The 16,243-nt window shown below is 41.7% G+C and overlaps 1 protein-coding gene across 1 annotated transcript in view; it reads right to left on the bottom strand.

Annotated features, from left to right (window-relative positions):
- FRMPD3 (FERM and PDZ domain containing 3) overlaps positions 1 to 16,243 on the bottom strand; it is a 178,142-nt gene that overhangs the window by 88,906 nt on the left and 72,993 nt on the right. Inside the window, exons 6-8 of the mRNA XM_030210741.1 lie at positions 10,733 to 10,840; positions 9,166 to 9,297; positions 2,719 to 2,838 (exon numbers count right to left, since the gene is read on the bottom strand). Coding sequence (XP_030066601.1) covers positions 2,719 to 2,838; positions 9,166 to 9,297; positions 10,733 to 10,840 — 360 coding nt within the window. The remainder of the gene's footprint in view (positions 1 to 2,718; positions 2,839 to 9,165; positions 9,298 to 10,732; positions 10,841 to 16,243) is intronic.

Raw genomic sequence — 16,243 nt, 5'->3', positions numbered from 1 at the left:
ACTGATGGTGAGTGAGGCGGGGGAATGGAGAAAACCTGGACCAATGGTGGGTGTATGGATGAGGTGGGGAGGAGAAAAACTGGACCAATGGTGGTGGTGGGGGGGGGGAGGATGGCTGGAAGAGGGAGGGAGGTAGAAATGCTGGACCAATGGTGGGTAAGTGGGTAGGAAGGTAGAGGAGGGAGAGGGAGAAAAGTTGGACCAATAGTGGGTGGGGGGGGGGGGAGGAGAAAAGCTGGACTAATGTTGGGTTGTGGGGAGAAGGAGAAAAGCTGGACCAGTGGTGGGTGGGTGGGGGGGAGGAGGAAGAAGGAGCAAAGCTATACTGTTGGTTGGTGAGTGGGTGGAGGGTAAAGAAGGAGTAAAACTGAACTAATGGTGGGTGGGAGGTAAAGAAGGAGTAAAAGCTGGATCAATGGTGGGTAGGGGGAAAGAAGGAGAAAAGTTGGACCAGTGGTTGGTGTGGGGGGGGGGGGGAGGAGAACAGCTGGACCAATGGGTGGTGTGGGGAAGGAGGAGAATGAGAAATATTGGACCAGTGGTTAGGAGGAGGAGAAATGCTGGACAGGGAGGAGAGGGCATAATGGGGATAAGGGGAGGGAAGAGACTGTGGGATTCTAGATATAAAGTGGGAAAGAGTGGGAAGATGCTATTAGGGGAGAGGAAAAAAATGTGAGAGGGGGAGGAGATGGAGTGGAGAGAGAGGGGGAGATGCCGACTATGAGGGGAAGGAGAAGAAAGGGATAGAGTGGGAAGATGCTGACTACTGGGTAGAGGAGAAAAAATGGGAGAAAGGGGGGATGAGATAGAGTGGAGAGAGAGAGAGAGAGGGGGAGATGCTGACTATGAGGAGAAGGAGAAGAAATAGATAGAGTGGGGAGATGCTGCCTATTGGGAGAGAGGAGAAAAATAGGAGAGAGGGGGAGGAGGTGGAGTGGATAGAGAGGGGGGAGATGTTGACTATGAGGGGAAGAAGAAGAAAGGGATAGAGAGGGGGATGCTGGGGTAGAGAATGAAGAAGGGACATGGAGATGATAGGCTACAACTGTTGGGGGGAGAGAGAGGGAAGGTGTTTGGCTATAAGAGTAAGGGGGTGAAAGAAGGAGAGAGAGAGAGCGAGAGAGAGAGAGAGAGAGAGAGAGAGAGAAAGAGATGAGATGCTGAGCTACAAAGGTGGAGGGTGGGGAAATGAAGAATGACATGTGGGAGAGGCCATGAGGGGCTATCAAGGAGATAAGTGATAGGAGAGTGGTGAATGTACATAGTAAAAATGTGGTAATGGGGGAGGGGTGACAGAAGGGAATAAGAGAATGGGGAAGGAGTGAGATCGGAAATGGGAGAGTTAGGGATGGAGAAAGAAATGGAAAGCTGGTAGGTATGTGGAAAGTAAAAAAGAAGGAGTTGGAGAACTGAATGGACAGAATGGCAGAGAAGAAAGGGAGGAAAGGGCTAAAAGGGAAAGATAAATATGTCAGAAGACATATGTGAGTGAATAGATGAAGACAGGAGGAGTGAGAAGAAAGGACAAATAGAGAAAGTTGGCAGAAGACAAACAAGAAAGCAGAAGAGAGAAACTCACTGGGACCAACATGATTGGAAAAATAAAATGCACAGACAACAAGGGTAGGAAAAAAGTGTTTTTATTCTGAATTTATGAACTGGAATATGTTAGTTTTGGGGAATGTGCATTGAGGATATCTTTGTATTGTGTAAATGAATTTGTTTTTATTTTTCCAGTGTTGGGTGATAAGTTTTGACTTCTCGGGGTTACCAGTTCAATTTTTGTTTTCATATTTCTATTTCTAAGTTGTGTTCTCTATTTGATAAGGGTCTGTCTTTCACTGTGTTTTGCCTGTGACTGAGGTGTGATATGTTAGATATTTATAGAAATTCTACTTGTTTTGTTTGACCAGTAGTAGGTGTATTGGTGTTCAATGGCCCAGTGTAATATTTGTAGTATTGCTTATTCATAGGTAGGGTTGTTGCTATTTGAATCTTAGGAATTAGTGCTACTGTTGTATGTCAGGTTTGCTATATATATATGGTGACTTGGAATATTTTTCGGGTTTTGTATTTCATAGTGTACCTGGTAGTGGAGAGATTTATGCTGCTGTTGTTCAGATGATATGAGAATCAGAATATTTTTTGTTTGGTGACTTCCAAGGAGAAATGTCCTATCTGTTGTTGGGAAGAGTTTGGATTTTTGTGGATACAGAATATGTTTACATTTAACTCCTAAGAACTGCTATACTGTGTCAAACCAAAGGTCTTTGGAAATTTAAGCATTCCTCTGCCCCAACATAGCTACTCTGCCCTGCTTCAGTTAAAATAGACGCTTCCTTTTGCCATTGTAGTGCAGTACTCCTTCATGCCACCCGGCTGCCAAAAATTTCTGAGGAGAACACTACAAGGTATCAAATGTGTAAATGTTGAGAAAAACACTGATTAGTGCAAGATTTTGTTGATAAGGTTGCAAATTTGTACTACTGTGGATGATATTCCATGATAACATTTTAAAAATTAAATATATGAATTTTACAAGTGTATGTATATACCAGCGTCCTTTTAATCCACAAATAAAGTATTGTGTATGCAGGGGTAAGATCACTTCTCGCCCTGGTCCCACCTACTTACAGTCATGTCTCCACCCACTTCTAGTCTTGGCCCCACCCCCAGTTCCACTTCCTTGTTGTCTACAAATTAAGCCCTAGTCCATACCTGGATATAGAGATATTCAAATGCTGCAGGGTCTCGTCGGAGCAAGTCTATGGGGTCTTTGGGAAAGAAACTCACCCTGAAGAGACATTTCATCCCCTGATAGTGGGTCCGCTGCACCACCTGTCCGAGAAGAGAATAAAGAGCAGAAACGCATATGAGGTGGAAAAGCATGTCCAACCTATAAGTCCATGACAACAGGATTCCCAACCACAATCTGAGATGACCTACTGGCTTCTTTTTAAGGGGAAAGGGAAATGGGACAGGGACTTGATATACCTCCTTTTTTGTGGTTTTTGCAACTACATTCAAAGAGGTTTACATAGCATATATAGGTACTTATTTGTACCTGGGGCAATGAAGGGTTAAGTGACTTACCCAGGGTCACAAGGAGCTGCAGTGGGGACTGAACCCAGTTCCCAAGGATCAAAGTCCACTGTACTAACCACTAGGCTACTTGTCCACTCCATAAAGACTACTTATGGTGTTACAAATTAATCTCACCATATATGTAACACTCCCTTCGGAGTATTCCTTGGATTGGGGAGGAGGCTTGCCTGTCCCCCCATCCTTCATATATCTCTGGTGTCCTGATGCCTCCACCTAAGGCGCAAGGGTATTAAAGGGTGGATTCTCGTCCCTTTCCCTCGGAAACTATTACAAAATATCAGTGCTTTCCCTTATCCTTAAGCTCTGTCCTCTTTGACAGCTTCTCACAACTACCTAAAAACCTCTCACATCTCTGTCATCTGAGATCTGCCCACTTTGAAAGACACCACAGAACTCCCTCCCTTAGCCAAGGAAACAAACACCCACTAATATTTCCCTCCTCAGAAACTCTCCCAGATGTCATGAAGAAGAGGAATTGATACATTTACTGACAGCCTGCTCTGTTCTCAAAACATGACATTAAGGACAGGAAATCACACAGATCAAAACAACAAGGTTTTATGACAGGGGATGGGCATGATGTCAAAATGTTGAAGTCGTCTACCCCGTGCAGCCGCCATATTGTATGACCCCAAACATTTATTTATTTTATTTTATTTTTGTTACATTTGTACCCCGCGCTTTCCCACTCATAGCAGGCTCAATGCGGCTTATTGAAAACAATAGCAAACCTGTGAGGTTATGACTGCCTATATGTGTTTATTTTTTAGTTGACATTATTTTTATTTATTTGAAAACTTTCCATATGTAACCCAAGAGTTTTTTAAACCTCTGGGGGGGGGGGGGGGGAGGAGTCCCCACAGCTCAGCCCTGAAGCTCAGAGCCAGAGCCTTTCTTAAAGCAGCCCCCTACAAAAATCGAGCCTCCCGCAGCTCCAAAAACAAGTCTGCCGCTCTAGAGTTCCCACACCTGTGGACCACGGCTCACGCCCCACGACCCCCCCGGAGATTAAGTAGAAAACCCTACCAGGTTACATATGGTAAACTTTCAAGTACAAAAATGCCCACACATAGGCAGTGATAAACCTCAAAAGTATGCTACTGTTTTCAATAGCATCTGCGAATATTTGGGGTCACACAATATGGAAGCAGATTGGGCTAGATTGACTCATACCGTCTCCAGTCATAAAACGTCCTTGGATCAAAATGCCAGTCTGATTAAAACACACAACTTATACTCTATCAAATCTCAATCTATAGATGGGGCTGCATATATATATGCAAGATCAAAGAGATATAACACATTCAAGAATACACATTCAATAGGACATCTAAAAGCAAAAGTATGCATTTACATTTATGCCCACAGCAAATATGCTGATTTTCAGAAACAGTGTACCTGCATAGATTGTGTTTGACTTTAGGTTTGTTACCATGGCTAACGGTTTTTGCTTACCTTTAGGAATTGAAACAATATGGCATAAAATGTGTTTGTTAATCTAGTACATACATACACACTTTTTTGAAAACTAAAAGCATGTATGTGGTTTTCAAAAACACCTCTGAAATTGCTGTTGCCCCTAAATATGTAATTTCTGTGCAATTAAAAGTTTTAATGCATGTGCTTACTAGCAGGTGGCTAAGATCTGCTGACTTAGGGGTTTTTTACTAAGCCATGGTAGCATTTTTCGCTCACGGTAAATGCTGAGATGCCCATAGGAATATAATGGGCATCTTGGCATTTATCGCCAGCTGATTTCTACCACAAGTTAAAAATGCTACCGCAGCTTAGTAAAAGACCCCCTCAGGTAGATAACTCTATTTCTACCAGTCAAAAAGTACTGAAAACTGAAAATGTATCCCACAATGGTTGCATTAAAAGTGTAACCAGTTGAAGGTTTCTTAGTACTGGTACTGAATCCTAAATGATTGAACAAGCCGTTATTGTAGACAGTTTGATTATTTAGTACAGTTGAATCTGAATTTATTTTATTGTTTTAGGTTGTAAGATATTCTGGCCTTTATTCAGTAGAGATATTTTCCAAAGACACTGAATGAGGGAAAGTATTTAAGGAGGCTGTGTTTCGTGCATGGCTCTGCAATACAAGAATATCACAATCCTATGCTAAGAATGCATAAATTGTTTCAAGAGATTCAAAGATTATAGGTAATTGTTCATGTTCAGCATTTTGGATAAACCAAGTATCAGAAATACTCTCAGTCTTCTGTGAAAAATCTGCTTTGGTTAACTTCATGCAAATTGTTAGAAACACTTTATCTTACACCTCAATAATTAGAAAGAAGAGATAACTAGAGGACTGGTTTTTTTCATTACTTTCCCTCATTTTCCCTCTCATAGACAGAGGTATTTTTCCATATTGTGGTTAACTTGAAACCCCTTGGTGAAACAGTGTGATATTCAAGACAGAATGAACACAGAGAAGGTATTTCTCTTTAACCTCCTTGACGCTGACACTGAGATTCATTGTAAAAACAGTGTGAGAGAGACTTAGGATTTAAAAAAAATCTAAACACCGAAGGGGACAATTCTAGAAAGAATGCACCATCTGAATAATGGCTTATGGACTTTTCTTTTAGGAAATTATCCAAACCTTTTGTAAAACCAGCTAAGCTTACTGCTTTTCAGGGTTTAAAAAAAGATATGGATAACTTCCTAAAAGAAAAGTCCATAAGCCATTATTAAGATGTACTTGGGAAAATCCACTACTTATTTCTAGGATAAGCAGCGTAAAATCTGTTTTATTGTTCTGGGATCTTGCCAGGTACTTGTGACCTGGATTAGCCACTGTTGGAAACAGGATGCTGGGCTTGATGGACCTTTGGTCTGTCTCAGTTTGGCAACACTTATGTTCTAATGTAGATACCAAGAACATGCATAAATAACCAGAATAGCGGCATATACATATGTATTTGTACATATAAAAGGGTACTACTTGTCAATATTCTGGCTATATATTGTTCAATAACCTGGCTGGTAAATGCAATGGCATATAGTTTGAAGGTGTGCATACATATGAGCAGAGCATAGGCAAGGTACACAGTTACCTGTGTAAATTATAAAATACTATCTGGTTGATATTTAAAATGATTAACTGACTAGAAAATGCCACTGAACAATTAAATGTTTTGTTCGGGGCTATCTGCTAATTTTCAATGGCACTTAAGCGGTTATCGCCACAGAAAATTAGCCAGCTATTTTTGGGGCGTTCCGGGGAGAAGTCGGCACTGGCCTGGTTAAGTGTTAATACTACACTGGCCAGGGTAACTGCATAAATGGGACAGCATAAAACACAGTCCTATCTTTATGCAGCAACCTATGGCTACTTAAGTTCTGAATATCGACTTAAATGGCCATGTGTTAGCTGGTGCTTCATAAACTGGATATTCAATGCTGATGCCCAGACATGGCCTGGCATTGAACACCTGGGAATAATGCTGGCAGCGGTCAGCAAAACACTCACTGCCACCGGCTGAATATTTCCCTCTATAATTTTTGTGTTTTATAACAATCTAGGCACAGCAGCTCTATGACTGGCATAAATGCTCACACTGAAAATACATACATACATTCATATATATAAGCACATAAGCACCGCCACGCTGGGAAAAGACCCAAGGTCCATCAAGCCCAGCACGCCGTCTCCGACAGCGGCCAATCCAGGCCCCAAGAACCTGGCAAAAACCCAAAATTTAATAACGATAAATGGACTTTTCCTTCAGGAATCTATCCAGACCCCCTTTAAACTCAGCAAGGCCAGCTGCCGTCACTACCTTCTCCAGCAATGAGTTCCAGAGTCTAACTACGTGCTGAGTAAAGTAAAACTTTCTCCGATTCGTTTTAAACCTACCACATTCTAATTTCATCTTGTGTCCCCTGGTTCTATTATTGTTAGAAAGTGTAAACAAACGCTTCACATCTGTCCGCTCTACCCCACTTATTATCTTGTAAACCTCTATCATATCACCCCTCAGCCACCTTTTCTCCAGGCTAAAGAGTCCTAGCCGTCTTAACCTCTCCTCATAGGGTAGTCGCCCCATCCCTTTTATCATTTTTGTCGCCCTTCTCTGCACCTTCTCTAATTCATTTACATCTTTTTTGAGATGTGGCGACCAGAACTGAACACAATACTCCAGGTGCGGTCGCACCATGGAGCGATATAATGGCATTATAACATCCTCATGTTTGTTTTCCATCCCTTTTCTAATAATACTCAACATTCTGTTTGCCTTCTTTGCCGCCGCAGCACATTGAGCTGAAGATTTCAACGTCCTATCCACAATGACTCCCAGATCCCTTTCTTGGTCCGTAACTCCTAAAGCGGAACCTTGCATAACATAGCTGTAATTCGAGTTCCTCCTTCCCACATGCATCACTTGACTTGTCAACGTTGAACTTCATCTGCCATTTGGATGCCCAATCCCCCAGTCTCATGATGTCTTCTTGTAATCTTTCACACTCCTCCTGCGACGAGACAACCCTGGATAACTTTGTGTCATCTGCAAATTTAATTACCTCACTAGTTACTCCCATCTCAAGGTCGTTTATAAATATGTTAAAAAGCAGCGGTCCCAGCACAGACCCCTGAGGGACCCCACTAACTACCCTTCTCCATTGAGAATAATGACCATTCAACCCTACTCTCTGCTTCCTATCTTTTAACCAGCTCTTAATCCATAATATGCGGTCATGTTCTGTAAAGAAAAGTAAATGCCTACTTTCCTTTATAAAACAGGATCTACATAGGGACCATCTAAGTGCCTGTGGGGTCCTTTTACTAAGCTGCAGTAAAAAGTGGCCTTAGGTGCCCTTTCTTGGGTATTTCTTAGGCCATTTTTACTGCAGCCGGAAAATGGCCAGTTTTCCATTTTTCCAATTAATGGCCATGCGCTAATGCTGCCATTAGTGAGTGAACATCTTTAAGGCTCTAAAGTAGCACAAGACCTAACAGTAGTAACATTCACAATACACAGCCTTATTATATTATTTTTAGAATAATCTTTGAAGACCTCAGTATTGGAGTCATGGGGCCTTATACAGTTTTAGCTGCCACTCCTCCAATCCTCACTGATCTCCGTAGCAATATATTTTATTTTATTTTTTTGTTCCTATTTTATTCTTTTTCTGTTTTACTATTAAACCCATCGATATTCTCTATGGGGTTTTATATTAATACTCTTACACTAGTACTTATATTGAGTTTTATGCTAGAGAAGCACTTAACTTCAGTAAGTCTATTATCTGGGGGATCTGTTGTCTGATACGACTTCGTGTTTCGCCATTACGGCTGTTTCAAGGATATCTCCCCGTCTCGGTATTATGTCATTCTCTCACCAATGTAAAACTGTATAGTGCTCCATGACTCTGATAACTGAGGTCTTCAAAGATTATTCTAAAAATAATATCACAAGGCCTGTATATTGTGAATGCCATTAGTGAGTGGCCATTAACAAAAATTAGCATGTGAGCCCTTACTGCCACCCATTTTGTAGGTGGTAAGGGCTCATGCTAATCAGTTAACATGGGGTAATGTGGCTGCACTAACTGATTTGTGCTGTCATGTCCACTCCCTACCCTCTGACATGCCCTCTCTGAAAAAAAATTCAGGAAATTTATTTACGCATATGGTTTGCATGCATACCTTGGGATTTTACCACAAGATGCACACTAGAGCTTACCATAGTAAATGGACCCCCTAAATGTACCTGCCTTTTTATTGAATTGCTCTCTGAATTCCCATCTCCTGCAGAGTTAAAACTGACAGATAAGGTGCGATAAGGTGCGATAAGGTCTAGGATTTAATATGAGTAATTGAACTTCCCGTTTGTCCTATAAAACAATGGTATGTAAAGTATAGGCTAACCTATGTCAGGTTCCTGATCTTAAACAATACAGGTATTTGTTTCATAAAGATTATCACCTGATGGTGCCTTTATATGAGTATATAAGCTAAAAAATAAAACAAACATTTATTGTTGTTTCTAATACAAATTTAGATAAAATCCTAGTAGCCAGGTCCAAGTAGGAAAAAGATATGCTTACATGGGCCAATAGCTGTTTGTCCTGTAGGAGGAGGAGTTTCTGGATTTGATCTGAATTTCTGTACTCCAGAACTAAGGCAAAATGTTCGATGTATCTCAGGGACAGTCGATCCTGTAATGTTACCATAACATCCTGGGAATAAAAGAGAGGCAGATAGATTTTCAACAGATGACCTGCCACAGTTACAAAAAAATAATATAAAAGTTAAAGAAAGGGCAAGCAAGTAAGTAATCCCTGTCAGCAAGGACAGACAGATATGAATTCTTAAGCAACAAAAGTATACCCTTGTATTAAAAAAACAAACAAACAAACCTTAGATTGTGAGCCACTGGGGACAGAGAAAGTACCTGCATATAATAAATGTAAACCACTTTGGTTGTACCACAGAAAGGCAATATATCAAATCCATGACCCTTTACCCCCAACCCCTTTACAATATATTAGGGAGGGAAGTTATCAAAGTGCAGTAAAAAGTAAGCTTATACAGAAACATGCTCCCTAGACATAGTACCACAAGACTATCACTAGGGGTTGCCAGTGCCATTTTGGATCACTCTTGCCCATCCATTAGATACCAGGGAATACTTAAGGTACGGCTCGGGGGGGGGGGGGGGGGGGAGCCTTTAGGAGGCAAGGGAGGAGGCTTTGGGCTTTTGGGCTTCTAGAAGGGGGCAGAATTTCTAGGTGGGAGATCACACTTGTTGTGGGGGAGGCGCTTCAGGTTGGGAGGGAGCTGGTTGGGGTGCACTATTGAAAGGGAGCTTAATTGGGGGACTGCAACAGGGGCTTTCCGTTGAGGGTGTGTGCAGGAGTCTACTATTTTCTTTTTAAGTTGTTGACCCCTTTAAGTGCACACTGCAGGCCAGGTATAGTATTTAATGAACTGCTTTATATTCTTTATGTTATTTTATTAATAAACCTTGTTTGAATTTACTACTGATCTGCTTCGTTGGTTTCCACCCAGAAATTAAATGCCAGGCCATGTCCAGGCTCTGGTATTGAATTTCTGGGTATAAGAAGTCGGCTAAGCCACAGCCAGTTAAGTGCGATGTTCGGCACTTAACCGGCTATGAAGAACCGCATAAAGATGTGACTGTGTTTTATACGGTCCTGTTTATGCCCCGAATGCCCCAGCATGCCCCCAAAATAGCCAGTTTTGGCTTGGGTGCTAACCAGGCATTTTCAGTGGCACTTTCTAGTTAAGTGCTGCTGAAAATGTCCAGTTAGCCCTGGACAGATTATTTAAACGACCAGGAAGCACTCCTGGTTGTTTAAATCATTTTGAATATTAGGCCCTTTATGTGTATAACCAGGGAAATAGAAAAAAAAAGATTTATGCAGTTGGCATCAATGCTGGTTCCACAGGTCTTTTTAAATATTAGGCTCACTGAAAATAAACTCCAGAACTCAGAATGAAGGACCTATGGTACTGTACTTCCAATAGAAGGCAGTTACAACTGAGCTGCAACCCAAATGTGTAAAAGCAAAAACAAAACACAAGTTTCATCTTAAGAAATAAAGGACCATTCTGAATTATTATAAAAGCCACAGTGGGAAGACAACTTACTTTCACAGTTGTTCGACCATCGAAGGTGAATGACTTGATCTGCCCGTTCTCCAAGAACACTTTCAAAACATTGGGGATAAGGAGAAGAGCTTCTTTTTTCAACATGTCCTGGTAAAAATGATAATGAAAGAGAGGTGAGGAGTGGAAAACAACAGAAGAAAGATAGAGAAAATGTTTGATAAGAGAGAAGAATGAGAAGATGGAATGAGAAAGGTAAATAAAGGAAAGTATGGAGAGGTAGCATAAGATTACACAAAAGAGGTAGAATGCTGAGGCTAAACATTTCTGCCTGTGCACTAGACGTCTACAGTAGTAAAGAGAAATTATTCTACAGTTTATTGATTGTTCTCAGACAGATCAGACTCTCTTTCCAGTTGCAGGACATCATCCCCTTGATATTGAAAACCATTTCACCATCCAGGAATGGCACCTGGCCAGTTAAATGGTACATAGCCGACTATCTGGTGATATTCAGCAGGGGATAACCGGCTATCTTCCACTGAATATTGCCAGTTATATCGACTGATATAACTGGCTATCCGCCAATTTTTAAAGCCGGTTTAGTAGCCATATTTGGCTGTGTGAAAACATGGGATATCTTTGGCTGGTTTGAAGATAACTGGCTAGCGCTGAATATCAGCTTAGCTGGTTATCTTTAAACCGGCCAAAAATAAACCGGATATTTAATACCGGTCACCGGAAGTGGCCCCACATTGAATATCTTGGCTTAGCACCGACTGCGGGAGTTAGCCAATCTAACCTCCTCGGTCTGAATATCGGCCCCCTATGTCCATATGAAACATATGGATATTCAACCTTTAATTTCAAAATGGTGCGACTCAAGAACAATTTATCATCCAACACCTGTAGCATCCCTCAAAATAGCATCTCTCAAGATCAGTCTAGATGCTTAGGTTTGCCTTCTACCAGCAGATAGAGATTGAGAACCAGTAACTAGCGACATCACCATTTAAGTATCCTGTGCAGTCCTCCACCAGTCAGTGTTTCTTAGTCTCCATCAGACGGTAGATGAGGTTTCCTGTGTAGTTATTTTCAAACCTCCCCAAATGACAGGAACAAAATAAAATCTCTGTTGTCATTTGGCACATTACAACAGACTCACTAAGATCTGGGAATCTTTAGTCTCACAACTTATTCACCCAAAGGTGCTTAATTATACTGACCAAATGATAGCTGTCACATTCAGACCTGGAAATCCCTTATTTTGACACAAACAGGCCCATTTTAGTGTGTTGAGATGGGATCTGAGATGTCCAAGACATTTTCAAATCCATGTCCAGAGCAAGCCGTGGTTTTATAAAGCTGCACATTATAAAACCAGCATCTTGTTCTTCCCAATGTACATAAGAGCATAAGAATAGCCATACTGGGTCAGATCGTGGTCCATCTAGCCCAGTATCCTGTTTCCAACAGTGGCCAAGCCAGGTCACAAGTACCTGGCAGAACTCTAAATAATCACCAAGAAAAGGGAAAAATCCAACATTCCAAAAAAAGTTTTTTAATTGCAAAAAGAGGTAAGGAAAGTGTTTTAAATGAGCATCAATGGTAGGAAGAACCAGTGGCATTCCTAGGGGGGGCTGACACCCGGGGCGGATCGCCGATGCGCCCCGCCCCCTGGGTGCAGCACCCCCCCGGATGCAGCGCGCCCCCCCCCGGCGAAAGGACACCCCCCGTGAAAGACCCCCCCCGGGTGCACGCCGCTGGGGGGGGTGCCGCGCGCCTGTCCTCCGTTCATTCCATGCTTCTTCTATGCCCCGGAACAGGAAGTAACCTGTTCCGGGGCAGAGAAGAAGCATGGAATGAATGGAGGACAGGCACGCGTGGCACCCCCCCAGCAGCGTGCACCGGGGGCGGACCGCACCCACCGCCCCTCCCTAGGAACGCCACTGCGAAGAACATATTATGTAGAATGTATCAAATTCGCAGAACACTCACAAAGTAGATTCAGCATTGAGGCATCATAAACCAAGTCAACCGGCTATGGGATCTCTTATAGCCTCCAGCTATTTCAGAACTGCAGCACCGAATATAGAATAATCATCTGCCTCTTGAGCTGTCTTTGTCAGTTGTTTTCTTTTTATCTTTGAACTTAGTGTAAATAAAATCTAAAAAATGTAATAAGATCACCACAGCTCAAGAGGCAGACGATTATTCTATATTCAGTACTGCAGATCTGAAATAGCTGGAGGCTATAAGAGATCTCATAGCTGGTTGACTTGGTTTATGATGCCTCAACGCTGAATCTACTTTGTGAATGTTTTGTGAATTTGAAACATTCTACATAAAATGTTCTTCCTACCATTGATGCTCATTTAAAACACTTCCCTGACCTCTTTTTGCAATTAGAAACCCAAATAGTAGCAACATTTCATACTACCAATCCTAGGGCAGGCAGTGGCTTCCCCGATGTCTGTCTCAATAGCAGACTATGGACTTTTCCTTCAAGAACTTGTTCAAACCTTTTTTTACACCCAGATACACTAACCACTGTTTCCACATCCTCCAGCAACGAGTTCCGGACCCTAACATCAGGTAACTATGATTTGCGTTATTCTTCCCAATGTGTGTTGTTGCAGCTTTTAAAAATCGGTATCAACCCAAAGAAACCCCCACCACATCTTACACCTCAATCCCCCCCAACCAGCATCAACCCCTCCCACTCCTGATTCCTCACCCCTGAGAATACAAGACCCTCCACCCTGATCCCTCACCGGTGCAAGCGAAATATACCTCCCCTAATCCTACCCCTGGCATCCTCCCTGACTTGTGGTGGGGGAAGGAGCAAACACTGGATGCTCCTGCCTTGGCACTGGTTAACCCTTAGCAGTAGTCTCGCTGTATTACTGCTAGGGTTCACCTTATTTGGCAGCTTACTCTTGGAGGTGGGGGATTGGGGGGCTTGGGGGGTCAATGTTGGGAGGGATCCAAGGAGTGAAGGGGTCAATGCAGTCAGGGAGGATTTGGGATACAGTGGGAATGAGGTCGATGTTTTTTTTTGCACTTGCCCTTTAATGCCACTTGCACTGTGTTGGGAAAGGTACAAAACTGATATGTCTGTTTTTTGGGACCATTATACTCCCTAGAAAGCTATGCATCCCAGGGCTCTACACACAAAAATAGTTGCTTTATGAAATTTCTATTTGCATGTGTATATGATCTATACGTTAAGTGATGCTGTTTACATTTGCAGATGCTTCAAGAGATCTGCAGTGAATCCTTAGATTATACGACAGCTCTTCTAACTAAGTGGAGGAGTGGCCTAGTGGTTAGAGCACCGGTCTTGCAATCCAGAGATGGCCAGTTCAAATCCTGCTGCTGCTCCTTGTGATCTTGGGCAAGTCACTTAACCCTCCATTGCCTCAGGTACAAACTTAGATTGTGAGTCCTCCTGGGACAGAGAAATATCCAGTGTACCTGAATGTAACTCACCTTGAGCTACTACTGAAAAAGGTGTGAGCAAAATCTAAATAAATAAGGAGCCTTTTAACTAAAGCTTAGTGTACTCTATTGGACATTAGCACAAGTGCCACATGGCCCATGGGTATAAAATAGGATGTGCAGTTTTTACTGTGCGCTAATGTCCCTTAGCTTGCACTAAGCTTTAGTAAAAGGGCTGTAAGATCTGTATACATAAAAAGATAAAGCTCCAGCAGCTATCTCAGTCCTGAAAGAGCTGTTACTAGTAATCTGTAACCATTTAAAATGGTCATGTGAGGATTGGAGGGTGGCCACTGTAACATCATTTTTTAAAAAGGCACCAGGGTGATCCGGGAAACTATAAACTTAAGAGCCTGACATTGGTGCTGGGAAAATGGCTGAAAAAAAAAATTACTGACCATATAGATGGACACAGCTTAATGGGAATGAGTCAGCATGGGTTCAGCAGAGGCAAATCTTGCCTTACCAATTTATTAGATTTTTTTGAAGGTGTCAACAAACAAGTGGATTATGGTGAACTGGTTGATATTTTGTATTTCAATTTTCAGAAGGCATTTGTCAAAGTCCCTTATGAGAGGCTCATTAGGAAATTAAAGAGTTATAAGATCGATGCAATGCCCTTTTGAGGATTACAAAAATCCAGAAATTCTGTGGTATATGTTCTCATTTATTCACTCACATTTCATTGGTCAAGCTGTTGACACATACCATCAGATTTTGTGATTCCTGACACAGGCAATTCTGCTGAAATATGGCTTGTGTCAAGTCGTTGGATCCCATCTGTTGGACATATCGTAAAGGTTTCTTGCACTGTATTTGTAATAAAGGCCTTTTTAAGCTACAGAGTTTCTGGATTTTTTTGTTGGACATACCACCAAGGAATCCCTACCATAGAGATCTCTAAGGTGTAAAGAAGATCTTTCACCTTTCTTTTGCTCTGACTCAATGATTCAGCTTGGACCAGGCCTCCTCATTCCTGCTTCATTTGATCATCCCCACTGTTATCCCTGCATACTTATAGAATACCACTTAGCAAAAAAATAGTCATTTATATTTATTTATTTATTTATTGCATTTGTATCCCACATTTTCCCACCTCTTTGCAGGCTCAATGTGGCTTACAATACATTGTGATAAGTGGAAATACAGTTAGAAAATATACAATTACTGGTACAGAAGGATCTTGGGTAACATTATAATAAGAGACATGATAGTATATGCATTCTTGCCATCTAAAACTGGACAGTTTCTTACAGAATTGCCCCCTTAATGTAGACAAGTGCAATGCGATGCAAAAAGGGAACAATAATCCCAACTATAGGACCAAATACTGGGTTCTGAAGGGGTCTTTTACAAAGGCACAGTAGCATTTTTAGCATGCACTAATGATTAATGAACGCTAAAGGCTAGAGACACCCATAGGAACATATGGGCGTCTCTAGCATTTATTGCACGCTTATTTTTAGTGCATGCTAATAATGCTAGCATGCCTTTGTAAAAGGATCCCTGAGTTAGGAATCACAACCCAAGAAAAAGGTCTTAGAGTCATTATGAATAATAGAAATTTTCAGCCCAGTGTGTAATGACTAATATTCTATAATAGAATCTGGGCACCCAGGTTCTGTTTAAGAATAGGATCTTAACTCACATCCTCTGGCTACCCAGAATTACCCCCCAAGGCCATTATTTTAGAGACATATCCACATGTAAATAGAGGCATTTACTCATGTATATCACATACGTGTACTCTTTCCAAAAATACAAGGACTAGGGGACACCCCATGAAGCTTCTAAGTAGTAAACTTAGAACAAATCAGATAAAATATTTCTTCAGCCAACATGTAATTAAACTCTGGATTTCATTGCCAGTGAATACGGTAAAAGCAGTTAGATTAGCAGGGATTAAAAAAGGTTTGGATAATTTACATAAGAACATAAACATTGCCATACTGGGATAGACCGAAGGTCCATAAAGCCCAGTATCCTGTTTCCAACATTGGCTAATCTAGGTCACAAGTACCTGGCAAGATCCCCAAACGGTAAAACAGATTT

The sequence above is a fragment of the Microcaecilia unicolor genome, chromosome 7, assembly GCF_901765095.1.
Source record: "Microcaecilia unicolor chromosome 7, aMicUni1.1, whole genome shotgun sequence".
Lineage (NCBI taxonomy): Eukaryota > Metazoa > Chordata > Amphibia > Gymnophiona > Siphonopidae > Microcaecilia > Microcaecilia unicolor.
Note: the sequence above shows the minus strand (reverse complement) of the source record. Positions and strands in the feature narration are given on the sequence as shown.